The sequence below is a fragment of the Doryrhamphus excisus genome, linkage group LG7 (genome assembly GCF_037039965.1).
Source record: "Doryrhamphus excisus strain RoL-2023G ecotype Guam linkage group LG7, RoL_Dexc_Guam_v1.1, whole genome shotgun sequence".
Lineage (NCBI taxonomy): Eukaryota > Metazoa > Chordata > Actinopteri > Syngnathiformes > Syngnathidae > Doryrhamphus > Doryrhamphus excisus.
In genome coordinates, this window is record NC_136363.1 from 4006209 (window position 1) to 4029851 (window position 23643).

The following is a 23643-nucleotide window of genomic DNA, read 5'->3' on the forward strand; positions in this document are numbered from 1 at the left end:
ATTTTTGGCCTTGTGCGATGCGACTTATGTATGTTTTTTTTCTACCTAATTATGCATTTTTGGCCTTGAGCGACTTATATTCCAGTGCGACTTATGTATTTTTTTTTAACCTAATTATGCATTTATGGCCTTGTGCGACTTATACGCCGGTGCGACTTATGTATGTTTTTTTTTAACCTAATTATGCATTTTTGGCCTTGTGCGACTTTGTACTCCAGTGTGACTTATGTTTTTTTTTTTTTTTACCTAATTATGCAATTTTGGCCTTGTGCGACTTATACGCCGGTGCGACTTATGTATGTTTTTTTTTAAACCTAATCATGCATTTTTGGCCTTGTGCGATGCGACTTATGTATGTTTTTTTTCTACCTAATTATGCATTTTTGGCCTTGAGCGACTTATATTCCAGTGCGACTTATGTATTTTTTTTTTAACCTAATTATGCATTTATGGCCTTGTGCAACTTATACGCCGGTGCAACTTATGTATGGTTTTTTTTTCTACCTAATTATGCATTTTTGGCCTTGTGCGACTTATACTCCGGTGCGACTTATGTATGTTTTTTTCTACCTAATTATGCATTTTTGGCCTTGTGCGACTTATACTCTGGTGCGACTTATGTATGTTTTTTTTCTACCTAATTGTGCATTTTTGGCTTTGTGCGACTTATACTTATACTTTATACTTATACTTATATGAGTGAGCCCACTCCACTCCTTTGGCTGAATGGCTGGTTGATTGCTGTGTGACACAGGACTGATGGTAACATCCCCTTTTCTTCTCTGGACAAGCTTTTTTTCCAGATTTCCCCCAAGAAACCAGCAAGGGGATTCTATAAGAGAAAACACTTTTACCCCAGTCTTCGTAAAGTCCAATCTCTACACCTTTTGCAGGATACCAATGTCCCTGATCTTGTTCCTGGAGACAAGTGGCTTCATGACACCAAGCCACAAGTCACAGGTGCTGCACTGGTTGAGCACCAATCCCGTAGCTGAATCGACTTTCAGAAGAGATTCGAAATACTTAGTCAACTTTCTTGGCTTTCTTGGCTTTCTTTCTTTCTCGCAACAATTGAACCCCTCTCAGTTGAAGGTGAGAAACCTGTGTTGTCCAACATTGTCTTTGGCGTTGGTCACGTCTTCAATGAACGTAAAAGTAACCTTAAATGTTCATTTGTCCCGTTCATTCATCATTTATATCCATTTCAAATTGTTTTCTGCATAAATGGAGTGACCAGGATGGATAGGATCAGGAACGGAACATTACATGTTAGAGGCCTTGGAGATAAAGTCAGAGAGGCCAGCCTGAGATGGTTGGGACATGTCAGAGATGAGGATGCTGAGGTTCTCATTGGGAGTGACCAGGATGGATATGATTATCAGGACATTACATGTTAGAGGCCTTGGAGATAAAGTCAGAGAGGCCAGCCTGAGATGGTTGGGACATGTCAGAGATGAGGATGCTGAGGTTCTCTTTGGGAGTGACCAGGATGGATAGGATCATAGGAACATTACATGTTAGAGGCCTTGGAGATAAAGTCAGAGGCCAGACTGAGATGGTTGGGACATGTCAGAGATGAGGATGCTGAGGTTCTCATTGGGAGTGACCAGGATGGATATGATCATCGGGACATTACATATTAGAGGCCTTGGAGATAAAGTCAGAGAGGCCAGCCTGAGATGGTTGGGACATGTCAGAGATGAGGATGCTGAGGTTCTCATTGGGAGTGACCAGGATGGATAGGATCATCGGGACATTACATATTAGAGGCCTTGGAGATAAAGTCAGAGAGGCCAGACTGAGATGGTTGGGACATGTCAGAGATGAGGATGTTGAGGTTCTCATTGGGAGTGACTAGGATGGATATGATCATCAGGACATTACATGTTAGAGGCCTTGGAGATAAAGTCAGAGAGGCCAGACTGAGATGGTTGGGACATGTCAGAGATGAGGATGCTGAGGTTCTCTTTGGGAGTGACCAGGATGGATAGGATCATAGGAACATTACATGTTAGAGGCCTTGGAGATAAAGTCATAGAGGCCAGACTGAGATGGTTGGGACATGTCAGAGATGAGGATGCTGAGGTTCTCATTGGGAGTGACCAGGATGGATAGGATCACAGGTACATTACATGTTAGAGGCCTTGGAGATAAAGTCAGAGAGGCCAGACTGAGATGGTTGGGACATGTCAGAGATGAGGATGCTGAGGTTCTCATTGGGAGTGACCAGGATGGATAGGATCACAGGTACATTACATGTTAGAGGCCTTGGAGATAAAGTCAGAGAGGCCAGACTGAGATGGTTGGGACATGTCAGAGATGAGGATGCTGAGGTTCTCTTTGGGAGTGACCAGGATGGATAGGATCATAGGGACATTATATATTAGAGACCTTGGAGATAAAGTCAACCAAAGAGGAGGTTTATGGATGAAGGAGGACATGAGGGTGAGACAGATACAGAAGACAGGGTTGGATGGAGGAGATTGAAGGGAAAAGCCGGACGAGAAAGAAGAAGAATTAAGAAAAACGGCCCCCAACCCGCACTATGGACACCCCCTGTCCTAATCCAATGTGTCCAGGCCATTGAAACACCCTCAGGCTGCAGGAGGTTTCAATCCAAACAACTTTATTGGATCCATTACGATCAGGCACAGAGAAGTGTTGACACAACTGAAATACTTTGAGGAGTATTAGTCATTTGAAATATTAATATTAAATATTTTTGACATGCGTGGTTATCATTATGTCAACAAGGATTGGTAACCAAAAACATACATGTCACTCATGCTTACATTTTAGGACTCGGTTTGGATTGAACCAAAAAAAGGCGTGTCATGGCTTCCCCAATCAGCAACATTTAGTACAGACATTGAAGTTAATGGGACCCATCAGGCAGGGACAAGAGTTGCAGTCCAGCCGCCCCTTGCTCATGGGTTCCGAACAAGAAGACAGGAAGGACAAAGAGGAAGGAGAAGTTGTGGGCTCTAAGAGCACTGATCTGGGGCCAGGGAGAGACTCACCAATGGGGCCTCCGTGGACTGTGTGGTTGCGCTGAGCGGCCTGAGACTGGGACGCCACCTGGCTACGGCTCTGGGTTTGTTGGAGGATGTTCAGGCACTCTCCCAGGCAGCTGAGGGTGGCGGCCGAGGTGGCTTTGAGCAGGAGAAGGTCCTGGTCCAGACAGGAGAGGGGGCCTTTGGTGGGTAGCGAGTCAATGGACTGGACGAGGTTCTTTTGCTGGCCCTCTGCTTGGGACATCATCTGGGAGGAGATGGTCATGCAATACATTTATAATATAATATATTATATAATATAATGTAATATACATAAAAAATATATAATATAATATACATAAAAAATATATAATATAATATACATAAAAAATATAATATTGAATTTAATTGAATTTAATTTTTAATTGAATTTAATTTTTAATTTAATTTTTAATTTAATTTTTAATTTTTAATTTTTAATTTTTAATTTTTAATTTTTAATTTAATTTTTAATTTAATTTTTAATTTAATTTTTAATTTAATTTTTAATTTAATTTTTAATTTAATTTTTAATTTAATTGAATTTAATTTGTGGTGGCTGCATGACGGTCGAGTGGTTAGCGCGCAGACCTCACAGCTAGGAGACCAGGGTTCAATTCCACCCTGGGTTTCCTCCCACATTCCAAAACATGCTACCTTAATTGGCGACTCCAAATTGCACCGTCTTTCTGTGCGTGCGTGGGTTTACACCGGGTAAAAAAAACATGCATGTTCGGTTAATTGGCGACTCCAGATTGCACCGTCTTTCTGTGCGTGCGTGGGTTTACACCGGGTAAAAAAAACATGCATGTTCGGTTAATTGGCGACTCCAAATTGCACCGTCTCCCTGTGCGTGCGTGGGTTTACACCGGGTAAAAAAAACATGCATGTTCGGTTAATTGGCGACTCCAGATTGCACCGTCTTTCTGTGCGTGCGTGGGTTTACACCGGGTAAAAAAACATGCATGTTCGGTTAATTGGCAACTCCAAATTGCACCGTCTCCCTGTGCGTGCGTGGGTTTACAAAGAGTAAAAAAAACATGCATGTTCGGTTAATTGGCGACTCCAAATTGCACCGTCTCCCTGTGCGTGCGTGGGTTTACACCGGGTAAAAAAAACATGCATGTTCGGTTAATTGGCGACTCCAAATTGCACCGTCTCCCTGTGCGTGCGTGGGTTTACACCGGGTAAAAAAAACATGCATGTTCGGTTAATTGGCGACTCCAGATTGCACCGTCTTTCTGTGCGTGCGTGGGTTTACACCGGGTAAAAAAACATGCATGTTCGGTTAATTGGCAACTCCAAATTGCACCGTCTCCCTGTGCGTGCGTGGGTTTACACCGGGTAAAAAAAACATGCATGTTCGGTTAATTGGCGACTCCAGATTGCACCGTCTTTCTGTGCGTGCGTGGGTTTACACCGGGTAAAAAAAACATGCATGTTCGGTTAATTGGCGACTCCAGATTGCACCGTCTTTCTGTGCGTGTGTGGGTTTACACCGGGTAAATACATGCATGTTCGATTAATTGGTGACTCCAAATTGCACCGTCTCCCTGTGCGTGCGTGGGTTTACACCGGGTAAAAAAAACATGCATGTTCGGTTAATTGGCGACTCCAGATTGCACCGTCTTTCTGTGCGTGTGTGGGTTTACACCGGGTAAATACATGCATGTTCGATTAATTGGTGACTCCAAATTGCACCGTCTCCCTGTGCGTGCGTGGGTTTACATCAGGTAAAAAACATGAATTGCACCGTCTCCCTGTGCATGCGTGGGTTTACACCGGGTAAAAAAACATGCATGTTGGGTTAATTGGTGACTCCAAATTGTCCATAGGTATGAATGTGAGTGTGAATGGTTGTTTGTCTATATGTGCCCTGTGATTGGCTGGCCACCAGTCCACTCGCCCGAAGACAGCTGGGATAGGCTCCAGCACACCCACGACCCTCGTGAGGAAAAGCAGTAGAATGAATATACTAAAGTGACTTACTAATAAAATGCACATCCATGCATCTCATACATATACTTGTGTGTATACCGTGTACTGTGTGTATACCGTGTACTGTGTACTATATAATACAGTATGATGCATGATGCCCAGTGTCACCTCTAAAAGTGCCTAAAAAAAGCTGCAAAAACATTTTTTAAGCTCGACTCCCTGTTGACACAAAACCGAGAGGAATCATCCCTGCATGAATCACTTATTTGCTTCTGAGCCTTGTCTTGCTGGTGGCTTATAATAATAATAATAATAATAAGCCTTTTCTCACCACTAATGAATGCGACTTGCTTTTATCATGCTGCAAATCTTGCATTCATTAATATTGCATGTGTTCACAGCCCACACTTCGCCTTCTGCGTGCACTTCACCGGCACATCTGCAGTGGCACACAATACTTATTTTAGAAGCTGCTGTGATGGGCATGCACGTATGAATCTTATAGCATGCATGGCTAAGAGTACTTTAAGCATGACATGAAAGATTCCGCTATTTAACCAGTTTGGAGGCAAGTATTCCATATTTCAGTATTCCTCATTCATTCTCAGGAGTCTTTAACCTTGCCTATGTGGAAAATACAGGCGCAGCGTAATTGGTAGCATAGCATGGCTTCAAACTGCCAACCCGTCTCTAAATGGCAAAATCGGTCAAGTAAAACCGGATTTATCTTTTTTTTTTCCATTTTTTTTATTAACAATGTCCACCATGGTGTTGTCCTTGTTATAGAAGTTGCTTTTTAACATGTCACCACTTTTTAAAAAATGGATTCACCATCGATGAAAGCATGAACAGCAGTTTGGTTGCAAAGGAAAAAGGGGAAAGGTCAGCCAACAGTGCCATCAAGTGGTCAACTGATGCAAAGACAAAGCCACACCAGGAGTGACCTTTTGCCTCTTGATGAAAAAGTATGTTATATTCATTTTTCTTAATCACCAAAGTGCATAAAAAATCACCCTGGAAAATGGAAAGGGTTAATAAAAATTTGTGGGTATGCTTTTCCATTTTTTTCACCTATGAATGTTGATACAAAGTTGTATTCTTGTATTAAACAATGAGGTTTGGATGGCTCTGCACATTATTCATTCTACTGAGGCAAGCATCAAGCCGGAGAGGATGGAGTTCCTGATTCTCGACCGACAAGAGAAAAAGATGTTCATCTCTCAACAGCACTAACAGGGGACCCAGAAGCATCCAAAAATGGCATCAAATGCCAGATTTTCACTTTTTGGAAAAAAACGTAAGGGGTTAGTATGTCATTTTTTTCATTTTTTCAACTTGCTTTTAAAGCACTTTTCTGTCAAAAATAAAGTGGAAACCTCACACACGCTCAACAGGGGACCCAGCAGCATCCAAAAATGGCATCAAATGCCAGATTTTCAATGTGGTGATTTTTGGAAAAAAACATACGGGGTTAGTATGTCGTTTTTTTCATTTTTTTCAACTTGCTTTTAAAGCACTTTTCTGTCAAAAATAAAAGTGGAAACCTCACACACGCTCAACAGGGGACCCAGAAGCATCCAAAAATGGCATAAAATGCCAGATTTTCAATGTGGTGATTTTTGGAAAAAAAAACGTAAGGGTCGTTTTTTTCATTTTTTTCAACTTGCTTTTTCAAAAATAAAAGTGGAAACCTCACACACGCTCAACAGGGGACCCAGAAGCATCCAAAAATGGCATCAAATGCCAGATTTTCAATGTGGTGATTTTTGGAAAGAAACGTAAGGGGTTAGTATGTCGTTTTTTTCATTTTTTTCAACTTGCTTTTAAAGCACTTTTCTGTCAAAAATAAAAGTGGAAACCTCACACACACACTCAACAGGGGACCCAGAAGCATCCAAAAATGGCATCAAATGCCAGATTTTCAATGTGGTGATTTTTGGAAAAAAAAACGTAAGGGGTTAGTATGTCGTTTTTTTTTCATTTTTTTCAACTTGCTTTTAAAGCACTTTTCTGTCAAAAATAAAAGTGGAAACCTCACACACGCTCAACAGGGGACCCAGAAGCATCCAAAAATGGCATCAAATGCCAGATTTTCAATGTGGTGATTTTCGGAAAAAAAACGTAAGGGGTTAGTATGTCGTTTTTTTCATTTTTTTCAATTTGCGTTTAAAGCACTTTTCTGTCAAAAATAAAAGTGGAAACCTCACACACGCTCAACAGGGGACCCAGAAGCATCCAAAAATGGCATCAAATGCCAGATTTTCAATGTGGTGATTTTTGGAAAAAAACGTAAGGGGTTAGTATGTGGTTTTTTTTCATGTTTTTCAAGTTGCTTTAAAAGCACTTTTCTGGTCAAAAAAACAGGGGAAACCTCACACTCACTCAACAGGGGACCCAGAAGCATCCAAAAATGGCATCAAATGCCAGATTTTCAATGTGGTGATTTTTGGAAAAAAAAACGTAAGCGGTTAGAATGTTGTTTTTTTCATTTTTTTCAACTTGCTTTTTCAAAAATAAAAGTGGAAACCTCACACACGCTCAACAGGGGACCCAGAAGCATCCAAAAATGGCATAAAATGCCAGATTTTCAATGTGGTGATTTTTGGAAAAAAACGTAAGGGGTTAGTATGTCATTTTTTTCATTTTTTCAACTTGCTTTTAAAGCACTTTTCTGTCAAAAATAAAAGTGGAAACCTCACACACGCTCAACAGGGGACCCAGAAGCATCCAAAAATGGCATCAAATGCCAGATTTTCAATTTGGTGATTTTTGGAAAAAAACGTGAGGGGTTAGTATGTGTTTTTTTTCATTTTTTCAACTTGCTTTTAAAGCACTTTTCTGTCAAAAATAAAAGTGGAAACCTCACACACACACAACAGGGGACCCAGAAGCATCCAAAAATGGCATAAAATGCCAGATTTTCACTTTGGTGATTTTTGGAAAAAAACGTGAGGGGTTAGTATGTGTTTTTTTTCATTTTTTCAACTTGCTTTTAAAGCACTTTTCTGTCAAAAATAAAAGTGGAAACCTCACACACACACAACAGGGGACCCAGAAGCATCCAAAAATGGCATAAAATGCCAGATTTTCACTTTGGTGATTTTTGGAAAAAAACGTAAGGGGTTAGTATGTCGTTTTTTTCATTTTTTTCAACTTGCTTTTAAAGCACTTTTCTGTCAAAAATAAAAGTGGAAACCTCACACACCCTCAACAGGGGACCCAGAAGCATCCAAAAATGGCATCAAATGCCAGATTTTCAATGTGGTGATTTTTGGAAAAAAACGTAAGGGGTTAGTATGTGGTTTTTTTTCATGTTTTTCAACTTGCTTTAAAAGCACTTTTCTGGTCAAAAAAACAGGGGAAACCTCACACTCACTCAACAGGGGACCCAGAAGCATCCAAAAATGGCATCAAATGCCAGATTTTCAATGTGGTGATTTTTGGAAAAAAAAACGTAAGCGGTTAGAATGTTGTTTTTTTCATTTTTTTCAACTTGCTTTTTCAAAAATAAAAGTGGAAACCTCACACACGCTCAACAGGGGACCCAGAAGCATCCAAAAATGGCATAAAATGCCAGATTTTCAATGTGGTGATTTTTGGAAAAAAACGTAAGGGGTTAGTATGTCATTTTTTTCATTTTTTCAACTTGCTTTTAAAGCACTTTTCTGTCAAAAATAAAAGTGGAAACCTCACACACGCTCAACAGGGGACCCAGAAGCATCCAAAAATGGCATCAAATGCCAGATTTTCAATTTGGTGATTTTTGGAAAAAAACGTAAGGGGTTAGTATGTCGTTTTTTTCATTTTTTTCAACTTGCTTTTAAAGCACTTTTCTGTCAAAAATAAAAGTGGAAACCTCACACACCCTCAACAGGGGACCCAGAAGCATCCAAAAATGGCATCAAATGCCAGATTTTCAATGTGGTGATTTTTGGAAAAAAACGTAAGGGGTTAGTATGTGGTTTTTTTTCATGTTTTTCAACTTGCTTTAAAAGCACTTTTCTGGTCAAAAAAACAGGGGAAACCTCACACTCACTCAACAGGGGACCCAGAAGCATCCAAAAATGGCATCAAATGCCAGATTTTCAATGTGGTGATTTTTGGAAAAAAAAACGTAAGCGGTTAGAATGTTGTTTTTTTCATTTTTTTCAACTTGCTTTTTCAAAAATAAAAGTGGAAACCTCACACACGCTCAACAGGGGACCCAGAAGCATCCAAAAATGGCATAAAATGCCAGATTTTCAATGTGGTGATTTTTGGAAAAAAACGTAAGGGGTTAGTATGTCATTTTTTTCATTTTTTCAACTTGCTTTTAAAGCACTTTTCTGTCAAAAATAAAAGTGGAAACCTCACACACGCTCAACAGGGGACCCAGAAGCATCCAAAAATGGCATCAAATGCCAGATTTTCAATTTGGTGATTTTTGGAAAAAAACGTGAGGGGTTAGTATGTGTTTTTTTTCATTTTTTCAACTTGCTTTTAAAGCACTTTTCTGTCAAAAATAAAAGTGGAAACCTCACACACACACAACAGGGGACCCAGAAGCATCCAAAAATGGCATAAAATGCCAGATTTTCACTTTGGTGATTTTTGGAAAAAAACGTGAGGGGTTAGTATGTGTTTTTTTTCATTTTTTCAACTTGCTTTTAAAGCACTTTTCTGTCAAAAATAAAAGTGGAAACCTCACACACACACAACAGGGGACCCAGAAGCATCCAAAAATGGCATAAAATGCCAGATTTTCACTTTGGTGATTTTTGGAAAAAAACGTAAGGGGTTAGTATGTCGTTTTTTTCATTTTTTTCAACTTGCTTTTAAAGCACTTTTCTGTCAAAAATAAAAGTGGAAACCTCACACACCCTCAACAGGGGACCCAGAAGCATCCAAAAATGGCATCAAATGCCAGATTTTCAATGTGGTGATTTTTGGAAAAAAACGTAAGGGGTTAGTATGTGGTTTTTTTTCATGTTTTTCAACTTGCTTTAAAAGCACTTTTCTGGTCAAAAAAACAGGGGAAACCTCACACTCACTCAACAGGGGACCCAGAAGCATCCAAAAATGGCATCAAATGCCAGATTTTCAATGTGGTGATTTTTGGAAAAAAAAACGTAAGCGGTTAGAATGTTGTTTTTTTCATTTTTTTCAACTTGCTTTTTCAAAAATAAAAGTGGAAACCTCACACACGCTCAACAGGGGACCCAGAAGCATCCAAAAATGGCATCAAATGCCAGATTTTCAATGTGGTGATTTTTGGAAAAAAAACGTAAGGGGTTAGTATGTCGTTTTTTTCATGTTTTTCAACTTGCTTTAAGAGCACTTTTCTGGTCAAAAAACAGGGGAAACCTCACACACACTCAACAGGGGACCCAGAAGCATCCAAAAATGGCATCAAATGCCAGATTTTGAATTTGGTGATTTTTGGGAAAAAAAACGTAAGGGGTTAGTATGTCGTTTTTTTTTTCATTTTTTTCAACTTGCTTTTAAAGCACTTTTCTGTCAAAAATAAAAGTGGAAACCTCACACACGCTCAACAGGGGACCCAGAAGCATCCAAAAATGGCATAAAACGCCAGATTTTGAATTTGGTGATTTTTGGAAAAAAACGTAAAGGGGTTAGTATGTCGTTTTTTTCATTTTTTTCAACTTGCTTTTAAAGCAATTTTCTGTCAAAAATAAAAGTGGAAACCTCACACACGCGCAACAGGGGACCCAGAAGCATCCAAAAATGGCATAAAATGCCATATTTTCACTTTGGTGATTTTTGGAAAAAAAAACCTAAGGGGTTAGTATGTGGTTTTTTTCATTTTTTTCAACTTGCTTTTAAAGCACTTTTCTGTCAAAAATAAAAGTGGAAACCTCACACACGCTCAACAGGGGACCCAGAAGCATCCAAAAATGGCATCAAATGCCAGATTTTGAATTTGGTGATTTTTGGGAAAAAACGTAAGGGTTAGTATGTGGTTTTTTTCATTTTTTCAACTTGCTTTTAAAGCAATTTTCTGTCAAGAATAAAAGTGGAAACCTCACACACGCTCAGCAGGGGACCCAGAAGCATCCAAAAATGGCATAAAATGCCAGATTTTCAATGTGGTGATTTTTGGAAAAAAAAACGTAAGGGGTTAGTATGTCGTTTTTTTTTCATTTTTTTCAACTTGCTTTTAAAGCACTTTTCTGTCAAAAATAAAAGTGGAAACCTCACACACGCTCAACAGGGGACCCAGAAGCATCCAAAAATGGCATCAAATGCCAGATTTTGAATTTGGTGATTTTTGGAAAAAAACGTAAGGGGTTAGTATGTCGTTTTTTTTTTCATTTTTTCCAACTTGCTTTTAAAGCACTTTTCTGTCAAAAATAAAAGTGGAAACCTCACACACGCGCAACAGGGGACCCAGAAGCATCCAAAAATGGCATCAAATGCCAGATTTTGAATTTGGTGATTTTTGGAAAAAAACGTAAGGGGTTAGTATGTCGTTTTTTTCATTTTTTTCCAACTTGCTTTTAAAGCACTTTTCTGTCAAAAATAAAAGTGGAAACCTCACACACGCGCAACAGGGGACCCAGAAGCATCCAAAAATGGCATAAAATGCCATATTTTCACTTTGGTGATTTTTGGAAAAAAAAACGTAAGGGGTTAGTATGTGGTTTTTTTCATTTTTTCAACTTGCTTTTAAAGCACTTTTCTGTCAAAAATAAAAGTGGAAACCTCACACACGCTCAACAGGGGACCCAGAAGCATCCAAAAATGGCATCAAATGCCAGATTTTGAATTTGGTGATTTTTGGAAAAAAACGTAAGGGGTTAGTATGTCGTTTTTTTCCGTTTTTCAACTTGCTTTAAGAGCACTTTTCTGGTCAAAAAACAGGGGAAACCTCACACACACTCAACAGGGGACCCAGAAGCATCCAAAAATGGCATCAAATGCCAGATTTTGAATTTGGTGATTTTTGGAAAAAAACGTAAGGGGTTAGTATGTGTTTTTTTTCATTTTTTCAACTTGCTTTTAAAGCAATTTTCTGTCAAAAATAAAAGTGGAAACCTCACACACGCTCAACAGGGGACCCAGAAGCATCCAAAAATGGCATAAAATGCCAGATTTTCAATGTGGTGATTTTTGGAAAAAAACGTAAGGGGTTAGTATGTCGTTTTTTTCATTTTTTTCAACTTGCTTTTAAAGCACTTTTCTGTCAAAAATAAAAGTGGAAACTTCACACACGCTCAACAGGGGACCCAGAAGCATCCAAAAATGGCATCAAATGCCAGATTTTCAATGTGGTGATTTTTGGAAAAACGTAAGGGGTTAGTATGTGTTTTTTTTCATTTTTTCAACTTGCTTTTAAAGCACTTTTCTGTCAAAAATAAAAGTGGAAACCTCACACACGCGCAACAGGGGACCCAGAAGCATCCAAAAATGGCATAAAATGCCAGATTTTCAATGTGGTGATTTTTGGAAAAAAAAACGTAAGGGGTTAGTATGTGGTTTTTTTCATTTTTTCAACTTGCTTTTAAAGCACTTTTCTGTCAAAAATAAGAGTGGAAACCTCACACACGCTCAACAGGGGACCCAGAAGCATCCAAAAATGGCATAAAATGCCAGATTTTCAATGTGGTGATTTTTGGAAAAAAAAACGTAAGGGGTTAGTATGTCGTTTTTTTTTTCATTTTTTTCAACTTGCTTTTAAAGCACTTTTCTGTCAAAAATAAAAGTGGAAACCTCACACACGCTCAACAGGGGACCCAGAAGCATCCAAAAATTACATAAAATGCCAGATTTTGAATTTGGTGATTTTTGGAAAAAAACGTAAGGGGTTAGTATGTCGTTTTTTTCATTTTTTTCAACTTGCTTTTAAAGCACTTTTCTGTCAAAAATAAAAGTGGAAACCTCACACACGCTCAACAGGGGACCCAGAAGCATCCAAAAATGGCATAAAATGCCAGATTTTCAATGTGGTGATTTTTGGAAAAAAAACGTAAGGGGTTAGTATGTCGTTTTTTTTCATTTTTTTCAACTTGCTTTTAAAGCACTTTTCTGGTCAAAAATAAAAGTGGAAACCTCACACACACTCAACAGGGGACCCAGAAGCATCCAAAAATGGCATCAAATGCCAGATTTTCAATGTGGTGATTTTTGGAAAAAAACGTAAGGGGTTAGTATGTGGTTTTTTTCATTTTTTCAACTTGCTTTTAAAGCACTTTTCTGTCAAAAATAAAAGTGGAAACCTCACACACGCTCAACAGGGGACCCAGAAGCATCCAAAAATGGCATCAAATGCCAGATTTTGAATTTGGTGATTTTTGGAAAAAAACGTAAGGGGTTAGTATGTCGTTTTTTTCATTTTTTTCAACTTGCTTTAAGAGCACTTTTCTGGTCAAAAAACAGGGGAAACCTCACACACACTCAACAGGGGACCCAGAAGCATCCAAAAATGGCATCAAATGCCAGATTTTGAATTTGGTGATTTTTGGAAAAAAACGTAAGGGGTTAGTATGTGTTTTTTTTCATTTTTTCAACTTGCTTTTAAAGCACTTTTCTGTCAAAAATAAAAGTGGAAACCTCACACACGCTCAACAGGGGACCCAGAAGCATCCAAAAATGGCATCAAATGCCAGATTTTCAATGTGGTGATTTTTGGAAAAAAACGTAAGGGGTTAGTATGTGGTTTTTTTCATTTTTTCAACTTGCTTTTAAAGCACTTTTCTGTCAAAAATAAAAGTGGAAACCTCACACACGCTCAACAGGGGAACCAGAAGCATCCAAAAATGGCATAAAATGCCAGATTTTCAATGTGGTGATTTTTGGAAAAAAAAACGTAAGGGGTTAGTATGTCGTTTTTTTTTTTCATTTTTTTCAACTTGCTTTTAAAGCACTTTTCTGTCAAAAATAAAAGTGGAAACCTCACACACACTCAACAGGGGACCCAGAAGCATCCAAAAATGACATAAAATGCCAGATTTTGAATTTGGTGATTTTTGGAAAAAAACGTAAGGGGTTAGTATGTCGTTTTTTTCATTTTTTTCAACTTGCTTTTAAAGCACTTTTCTGTCAAAAATAAAAGTGGAAACCTCACACACCCTCAACAGGGGAACCAGAAGCATCCAAAAATGGCATCAAATGCCAGATTTTCAATGTGGTGATTTTTTGAAAAAAAAACCTAAGGGGTTAGTATGTCGTTTTTTTCATGTTTTTCAACTTGCTTTAAGAGCACTTTTCTGGTCAAAAAACAAGGGAAACCTCACACACACTCAACAGGGGACCCAGAAGCATCCAAAAATGGCATCAAATGCCAGATTTTCAATTTGGTGATTTTTGGAAAAAAAAAACGTAAGGGGTTAGTATGTCGTTTTTTTTTTATTTTTTTATTTTTTTCAACTTTCTTTTAAAGCACTTTTCTGTCAAAAATAAAAGTGGAAACCTCACACACGCGCAACAGGGGACCCAAAAGCATCCAAAAATGGCATCAAATGCCAGATTTTCAATGTGGTGATTTTTGGAAAAAAACGTAAGGGGTTAGTATGTCGTTTTTTTCATGTTTTTCAACTTGCTTTAAGAGCACTTTTCTGGTCAAAAAACAGGGGAAACCTCACACACACTCAACAGGGGACCCAGAAGCATCCAAAAATGGCATCAAATGCCAGATTTTGAATTTGGTGATTTTTGGAAAAAAACGTAAGGGGTTAGTATGTCGTTTTTTTCATTTTTTTCAACTTGCTTTTAAAGCACTTTTCTGTCAAAAATAAAAGTGGAAACCTCACACACGCTCAACAGGGGACCTAGAAGCATCCAAAAATGGCATCAAATGCCAGATTTTCAATTTGGTGATTTTTGACAAAAAACGTAAGGGGTTAGTATGTGTTTTTTTTAATTTTTTCAACTTGCTTTTAAAGCACTTTTCTGTCAAAAATAAAAGTGGAAACCTCACACACGCGCAACAGGGGACCCAGAAGCATCCAAAAATGGCATAAAATGCCAGATTTTCAATGTGGTGATTTTTGGAAAAAAAAACGTAAGGGGTTAGTATGTGGTTTTTTTCATTTTTTCAACTTGCTTTTAAAGCACTTTTCTGTCAAAAATAAGAGTGGAAACCTCACACACGCTCAACAGGGGACCCAGAAGCATCCAAAAATGGCATAAAATGCCAGATTTTCAATGTGGTGATTTTTGGAAAAAAAAACGTAAGGGGTTAGTATGTCGTTTTTTTTATTTTTTTCAACTTGCTTTTAAAGCACTTTTCTGTCAAAAATAAAAGTGGAAACCTCACACACGCTCAACAGGGGACCCAGAAGCATCCAAAAATTACATAAAATGCCAGATTTTGAATTTGGTGATTTTTGGAAAAAAAACGTAAGGGGTTAGTATGTCGTTTTTTTCATTTTTTTCAACTTGCTTTTAAAGCACTTTTCTGTCAAAAATAAAAGTGGAAACCTCACACACGCTCAACAGGGGACCCAGAAGCATCCAAAAATGGCATAAAATGCCAGATTTTCAATGTGGTGATTTTTGGAAAAAAACGTAAGGGGTTAGTATGTCGTTTTTTTATTCATTTTTTTCAACTTGCTTTTAAAGCACTTTTCTGTCAAAAATAAAAGTGGAAACCTCACACACGCTCAACAGGGGACCCAGAAGCATCCAAAAATGGCATCAAATGCCAGATTTTCAATGTGGTGATTTTTGGAAAAAAAACGTAAGGGGTTAGTATGTCGTTTTTTTTCATTTTTTTCAACTTGCTTTTAAAGCACTTTTCTGGTCAAAAATAAAAGTGGAAACCTCACACACACTCAACAGGGGACCCAGAAGCATCCAAAAATGGCATCAAATGCCAGATTTTCAATGTGGTGATTTTTGGAAAAAAACGTAAGGGGTTAGTATATGGTTTTTTTCATTTTTTCAACTTGCTTTTAAAGCACTTTTCTGTCAAAAATAAAAGTGGAAACCTCACACACGCTCAACAGGGGACCCAGAAGCATCCAAAAATGGCATCAAATGCCAGATTTTCAATGTGGTGATTTTTGGAAAAACGTAAGGGGTTAGTATGTGTTTTTTTTCATTTTTTCAACTTGCTTTTAAAGCACTTTTCTGTCAAAAATAAAAGTGGAAACCTCACACACGCTCAACAGGGGACCCAGAAGCATCCAAAAATGGCATCAAATGCCAGATTTTCAATGTGGTGATTTTTGGAAAAACGTAAGGGGTTAGTATGTGTTTTTTTTCATTTTTTCAACTTGCTTTTAAAGCACTTTTCTGTCAAAAATAAAAGTGGAAACCTCACACACGCTCAACAGGGGACCCAGAAGCATCCAAAAATGGCATAAAATGCCAGATTTTCAATGTGGTGATTTTTGGAAAAAAAAACGTAAGGGGTTAGTATGTGGTTTTTTTCATTTTTTCAACTTGCTTTTAAAGCACTTTTCTGTCAAAAATAAGAGTGGAAACCTCACACACGCTCAACAGGGGACCCAGAAGCATCCAAAAATGGCATAAAATGCCAGATTTTCAATGTGGTGATTTTTGGAAAAAAAAACGTAAGGGGTTAGTATGTCGTTTTTTTTTTCATTTTTTTCAACTTGCTTTTAAAGCACTTTTCTGTCAAAAATAAAAGTGGAAACCTCACACACGCTCAACAGGGGACCCAGAAGCATCCAAAAATTACATAAAATGCCAGATTTTGAATTTGGTGATTTTTGGAAAAAAACGTAAGGGGTTAGTATGTCGTTTTTTTCATTTTTTTCAACTTGCTTTTAAAGCACTTTTCTGTCAAAAATAAAAGTGGAAACCTCACACACGCTCAACAGGGGACCCAGAAGCATCCAAAAATGGCATAAAATGCCAGATTTTCAATGTGGTGATTTTTGGGAAAAAAACGTAAGGGGTTAGTATGTCGTTTTTTTATTCATTTTTTTCAACTTGCTTTTAAAGCACTTTTCTGCCAAAAATAAAAGTGGAAACCTCACACACGCTCAACAGGGGACCCAGAAGCATCCAAAAATGGCATCAAATGCCAGATTTTCAATGTGGTGATTTTTGGAAAAAAACGTAAGGGGTTAGTATGTCGTTTTTTTCATTTTTTTCAACTTGCTTTTAAAGCACTTTTCTGTCAAAAATAAAAGTGGAAACCTCACACACGCTCAACAGGGGAACCAGAAGCATCCAAAAATGGCATAAAATGCCAGATTTTCAATGTGGTGATTTTTGGAAAAAAAAACGTAAGGGGTTAGTATGTCGTTTTTTTTTTTTCATTTTTTTCAACTTGCTTTTAAAGCACTTTTCTGTCAAAAATAAAAGTGGAAACCTCACACACACTCAACAGGGGACCCAGAAGCATCCAAAAATGACATAAAATGCCAGATTTTGAATTTGGTGATTTTTGGAAAAAAACGTAAGGGGTTAGTATGTCGTTTTTTTCATTTTTTTCAACTTGCTTTTAAAGCACTTTTCTGTCAAAAATAAAAGTGGAAACCTCACACACCCTCAACAGGGGAACCAGAAGCATCCAAAAATGGCATCAAATGCCAGATTTTCAATGTGGTGATTTTTTGAAAAAAAAACCTAAGGGGTTAGTATGTCGTTTTTTTCATGTTTTTCAACTTGCTTTAAGAGCACTTTTCTGGTCAAAAAACAAGGGAAACCTCACACACACTCAACAGGGGACCCAGAAGCATCCAAAAATGGCATCAAATGCCAGATTTTCAATTTGGTGATTTTTGGAAAAAAAAAACGTAAGGGGTTAGTATGTCGTTTTTTTTATTTTTTTCAACTTTCTTTTAAAGCACTTTTCTGTCAAAAATAAAAGTGGAAACCTCACACACGCGCAACAGGGGACCCAAAAGCATCCAAAAATGGCATCAAATGCCAGATTTTCAATGTGGTGATTTTTGGAAAAAAACGTAAGGGGTTAGTATGTCGTTTTTTTCATGTTTTTCAACTTGCTTTAAGAGCACTTTTCTGGTCAAAAAACAGGGGAAACCTCACACACACTCAACAGGGGACCCAGAAGCATCCAAAAATGGCATCAAATGCCAGATTTTGAATTTGGTGATTTTTGGAAAAAAACGTAAGGGGTTAGTATGTCGTTTTTTTCATTTTTTTCAACTTGCTTTTAAAGCACTTTTCTGTCAAAAATAAAAGTGGAAACCTCACACACGCTCAACAGGGGACCTAGAAGCATCCAAAAATGGCATCAAATGCCAGATTTTCAATGTGGTGATTTTTGGAAAAAAAACGTAAGGGGTTAGTATGTCGTTTTTTTTTCATTTTTTTCAACTTGCTTTTAAAGCACTTTTCTGTCAAAAATAAAAGTGGAAACCTCACACACACTCAACAGGGGACCCAGAAGCATAAAAAAAGGCATAAAATGCCAGATTTTCACTTTGGTGATTTTTGGAAAAAAACGTAAGGGGTTAGTATGTCGTTTTTTTCATTTTTTTCAACTTGCTTTTAAAGCACTTTTCTGTCAAAAATAAAAGTGGAAACCTCACACACACTCAACAGGGGACCCAGAAGCATCCAAAAATGGCATCAAATGCCAGATTTTCAATGTGGTGATTTTTGGAAAAAAACGTAAGGGGTTAGTATGTCGTTTTTTTCATTTTTTTCAACTTGCTTTTAAAGCACTTTTCTGTCAAAAATAAAAGTGGAAACCTCACACACGCTCAACAGGGGACCCAGAAGCATCCAAAAACGGCATCAAATGCCAGATTTTGAATTTGGTGATTTTTGGAAAAAAACGTAAGGGGTTAGTATGTGTTTTTTTTTTCATTTTTTCAACTTGCTTTTAAAGCAATTTTCTGTCAAAAATAAAAGTGGAAACCTCACACACGCTCAACAGGGGACCCAGAAGCATCCAAAAATGGCATCAAATGCCAGATTTTCAATGTGGTGATTTTCGGAAAAAAAACGTAAGTGGTTAGTATGTCGTTTTTTTCATTTTTTTCAACTTGCTTTTAAAGCACTTTTCTGTCAAAAATAAAAGTGGAAACCTCACACACGCTCAACAGGGGACGCAGAAGCATCCAAAAATGGCATCAAATGCCAGATTTTCAATGTGGTGATTTTTGGAAAAAAAACGTAAGGGGTTAGTATGTGGTTTTTTTCATGTTTTTCAACTTGCTTTAAAAGCACTTTTCTGGTCAAAAAAACAGGGGAAACCTCACACTCACTCAACAGGGGACCCAGAAGCATCCAAAAACGGCATCAAATGCCAGATTTTGAATTTGGTGATTTTTGGAAAAAAACGTAAGGGGTTAGTATGTGTTTTTTTTTTTCATTTTTTCAACTTGCTTTTAAAGCAATTTTCTGTCAAAAATAAAAGTGGAAACCTCACACACGCTCAACAGGGGACCCAGAAGCATCCAAAAATGGCATCAAATGCCAGATTTTCAATGTGGTGATTTTCGGAAAAAAAACGTAAGGGGTTAGTATGTCGTTTTTTTCATTTTTTTCAACTTGCTTTTAAAGCACTTTTCTGTCAAAAATAAAAGTGGAAACCTCACACACGCTCAACAGGGGACCCAGAAGCATCCAAAAACGGCATAAAATGCCAGATTTTGAATTTGGTGATTTTTGGAAAAAAACGTAAGGGGTTAGTATGTCGTTTTTTTTTTCATTTTTTCCAACTTGCTTTTAAAGCACTTTTCTGTCAAAAATAAAAGTGGAAACCTCACACACGCGCAACAGGGGACCCAGAAGCATCCAAAAATGGCATCAAATGCCAGATTTTCACTTTGGTGATTTTTGGACAAAAACGTAAGGGGTTAGTATGTCGTTTTTTTCATTTTTTTCAACTTGCTTTTAAAGCACTTTTCTGTCAAAAATAAAAGTGGAAACCTCACACACGCTCAACAGGGGACCCAGAAGCATCCAAAAACGGCATAAAATGCCAGATTTTCAATGTAGTGATTTTTGGAAAAAAACATAAGGGGTTAGTATGTCGGTTTTTTTTAATTTTTTCAACTTGCTTTTAAAGCACTTTTCTGTCAAAAATAAAAGTGGAAACCTCACACACGCTCAACAGGGGACCCAGAAGCATCCAAAAATGGCATCAAATGCCAGATTTTCAATGTGGTGATTTTTGGAAAAAAACGTAAGGGGTTAGTATGTCGTTTTTTTCATTTTTTTCAACTTGCTTTTAAAGCACTTTTCTGTCAAAAATAAAAGTGGAAACCTCACACACGCTCAACAGGGGACCCAGAAGCATCCAAAAATGGCATCAAATGCCAGATTTTGACTTTGGTGATTTTTGGAAAAAAAACGTAAGGGGTTAGTATGTGGTTTTTTTCATTTTTTCAACTTGCTTTTAAAACACTTTTCTGTCAAAAATAAAAGTGGAAACCTCACACACACTCAACAGGGGACGCAGAAGCATCCAAAAATGGCATAAAATGCCAGATTTTCAATGTGGTGATTTTTGGAAAAAAACGTAAGGGGTTAGTATGTCGGTTTTTTTCATTTTTTCAACTTGCTTTTAAAGCACTTTTCTGTCAAAAATAAAAGTGGAAACCTCACACACGCTCAACAGGGGACCCAGAAGCATCCAAAAATGGCATCAAATGCCAGATTTTCAATGTGGTGATTTTTGGAAAAAAACGTAAGGGGTTAGTATGTCGTTTTTTTCATTTATTTCAACTTGCTTTTTCAAAAATAAAAGTGGAAACCTCACACACGCTCAACAGGGGACCCAGAAGCATCCAAAAATGACATAAAATGCCAGATTTTGAATTTGGTGATTTTTGGAAAAAAAAACGTAAGGGGTTAGTATGTCGTTTTTTTCATTTTTTTCAACTTGCTTTTAAAGCACTTTTCTGTCAAAAATAAAAGTGGAAACCTCACACACGCGCAACAGGGGACCCAGAAGCATCCAAAAATGGCATCAAATGCCAGATTTTCACTTTGGTGATTTTTGGAAAAAAACGTAAGGGGTTAGTATGTCGTTTTTTTCATTTATTTCAACTTGCTTTTTCAAAAATAAAAGTGGAAACCTCACACACGCTCAACAGGGGACCCAGAAGCATCCAAAAATGGCATAAAATGCCAGATTTTCACTTTGGTGATTTTTGGACAAAAACGTAAGGGGTTAGTATGTCGTTTTTTTTTTATTTTTTTCAACTTGCTTTTAAAGCACTTTTCTGTCAAAAATAAAAGTGGAAACCTCACACACGCGCAACAGGGAACCCAAAAGCATCCAAAAATGGCATCAAATGCCAGATTTTCAATGTGGTGATTTTTGGAAAAAAAACGTAAGGGGTTAGTATGTCGTTTTTTTTTCATTTTTTTCAACTTGCTTTTAAAGCACTTTTCTGTCAAAAATAAAAGTGGAAACCTCACACACACTCAACAGGGGACCCAGAAGCATAAAAAAAGGCATAAAATGCCAGATTTTCACTTTGGTGATTTTTGGAAAAAAACGTAAGGGGTTAGTATGTCGTTTTTTTCATTTTTTTCAACTTGCTTTTAAAGCACTTTTCTGTCAAAAATAAAAGTGGAAACCTCACACACGCTCAACAGGGGACCCAGAAGCATCCAAAAATGGCATCAAATGCCAGATTTTCAATGTGGTGATTTTTGGAAAAAAACGTAAGGGGTTAGTATGTCGTTTTTTTCATTTTTTTCAACTTGCTTTTAAAGCACTTTTCTGTCAAAAATAAAAGTGGAAACCTCACACACGCTCAACAGGGGACCCAGAAGCATCCAAAAATGGCATCAAATGCCTGATTTTCAATGTGGTGATTTTTGACAAAAAACGTAAGGGGTTAGTATGTCGTTTTTTTTTTTCATTTTTTCCAACTTGCTTTTAAAGCACTTTTCTGTCAAAAATAAAAGTGGAAACCTCACACACGCTCAACAGGGGACCCAGAAGCATAAAAAAAAGGCATAAAATGCCAGATTTTCACTTTGGTGATTTTTGGAAAAAAACGTAAGGGGTTAGTATGTCGTTTTTTTCATTTTTTTCAACTTGCTTTTAAAGCACTTTTCTGTCAAAAATAAAAGTGGAAACTTCACACACGCTCAACAGGGGACCCAGAAGCATCCAAAAATGGCATCAAATGCCAGATTTTGAATTTGGTGATTTTTGGAAAAAAACGTAAGGGGTTAGTATGTGGTTTTTTTCATTTTTTCAACTTGCTTTTAAAGCACTTTTCTGTCAAAAATAAAAGTGGAAACCTCACACACGCTCAACAGGGGACCCAGAAGCATCCAAAAATGGCATCAAATGCCAGATTTTCAATGTGGTGATTTTTGGGAAAAAAACGTAAGGGGTTAGTATGTCGTTTTTTTCATTTTTTTCAACTTGCTTTTAAAGCACTTTTCTGTCAAAAATAAAAGTGGAAACCTCACACACGCTCAACAGGGGACCCAGAAGCATCCAAAAATGGCATCAAATGCCAGATTTTCAATGTGGTGATTTTTGGGAAAAAAACGTAAGGGGTTAGTATGTCGTTTTTTTCATTTTTTCAACTTGCTTTTAAAGCACTTTTCTGTCAAAAATAAAAGTGGAAATGGCATAAAATGGCAGTTTTTGCAGACAGTGATTTTCCACAAAAATCATAACAAAAACAAATGCAGACTAGACCTCTGGAGCCGGCGGGGTCAGCGATGCTTCCTGAAATAAGCCGAACCCCAGTGATCAACATCCAACATGTCTGTGTATGAATGCCCACTGGTGCCTCCGTTTGATGAGCTCTCATCAGTCGACTGTGACAGACACAGCCAAGGTCGGTCATGTGATCTGACCCCTTACCAGCACAAAGTCAGTGGACAGTGGGCAGTGTGACAACCTCTGCATCATCACTCTATGCTAGACAGACAATTATGCATCATTCTTATGCTCACTATTAACAACACAGTCATGGCGAGTCCATACGGTAATTACTGCAGTCTACGCTGAAGTTTGTGCACATCCAGAAAAAAAGGACCATGAAGCTTGAGTGCAATCTCGAATATGCGCAATAATCACCATAAGACCGACGGTACATGGCACCGATCTGCTGGCTAACTGCCCGGAAGGTTGCGACAACGCTAGTTGTCGGCCATGCTGACAAGACAAATCATGCACACATTCACAAAGGTGTGATGATGCCAAAAGTGAACATCCCCCCGGCCAAGAAATACATTGCTGTAAAACGTCCTAAATCAGGCGTCACAATCAAGCAGTCAATTTTTTTTGGGGGGGGGGGGGGGGGGGGCTTTGCCAGGAGATGAAGAAAATATTAGGAAACACATTCACATCAGTGCCAAGAAAAGCGCTCGTGAGGAAAAACGGTAGAAAATGAATGAATGAATATTGGGTAAAGTGATTGTCAAGGTTACTATAGGGTTGTTAGTTCATGTCTAGAGGGCTCTAATGTTAAAAATATACATAGAAGGTGTCATGTGACATCTCTAAAGTTGAGGCATCACGTTTGGATCGCACTGTGATTGGCTGGCGACCAGTCCACGGTGTACCCCGCCTCTCGTTCGAAAACAGCTGGGATAGGCTCCAGCACCCACCGCGACGCTCGTGAGGAAAAGCGGTAGAAAATGAATGAATGAATATTGGGTAAAGTGAGTGTCAAGGTGACTATAGGGTTGTTAGTTCCTGTCTAGAGGGCTCTAATGTTAAAAATATACATAGAAGGTGTCATGTGACATCTCTAAAGTTGAGGCATCACGTTTGGATCGCACTGTGATTGGCTGGCGACCAGTC

General features: G+C 38.0%; 1 protein-coding gene across 2 annotated transcripts in view; it reads right to left on the reverse strand.

Annotated features, from left to right (window-relative positions):
• The window catches only part of LOC131101348 (oxysterol-binding protein-related protein 10), a 69714-nt gene that overhangs the window by 16930 nt on the left and 29141 nt on the right, over positions 1-23643 (reverse strand). For both annotated transcript variants that reach the window (XM_058046357.2, XM_058046356.2), the window contains exon 6: positions 3021-3261. In XM_058046357.2, the coding sequence (XP_057902340.2) occupies positions 3021-3261 (241 nt within the window). The remainder of the gene's footprint in view (positions 1-3020; positions 3262-23643) is intronic.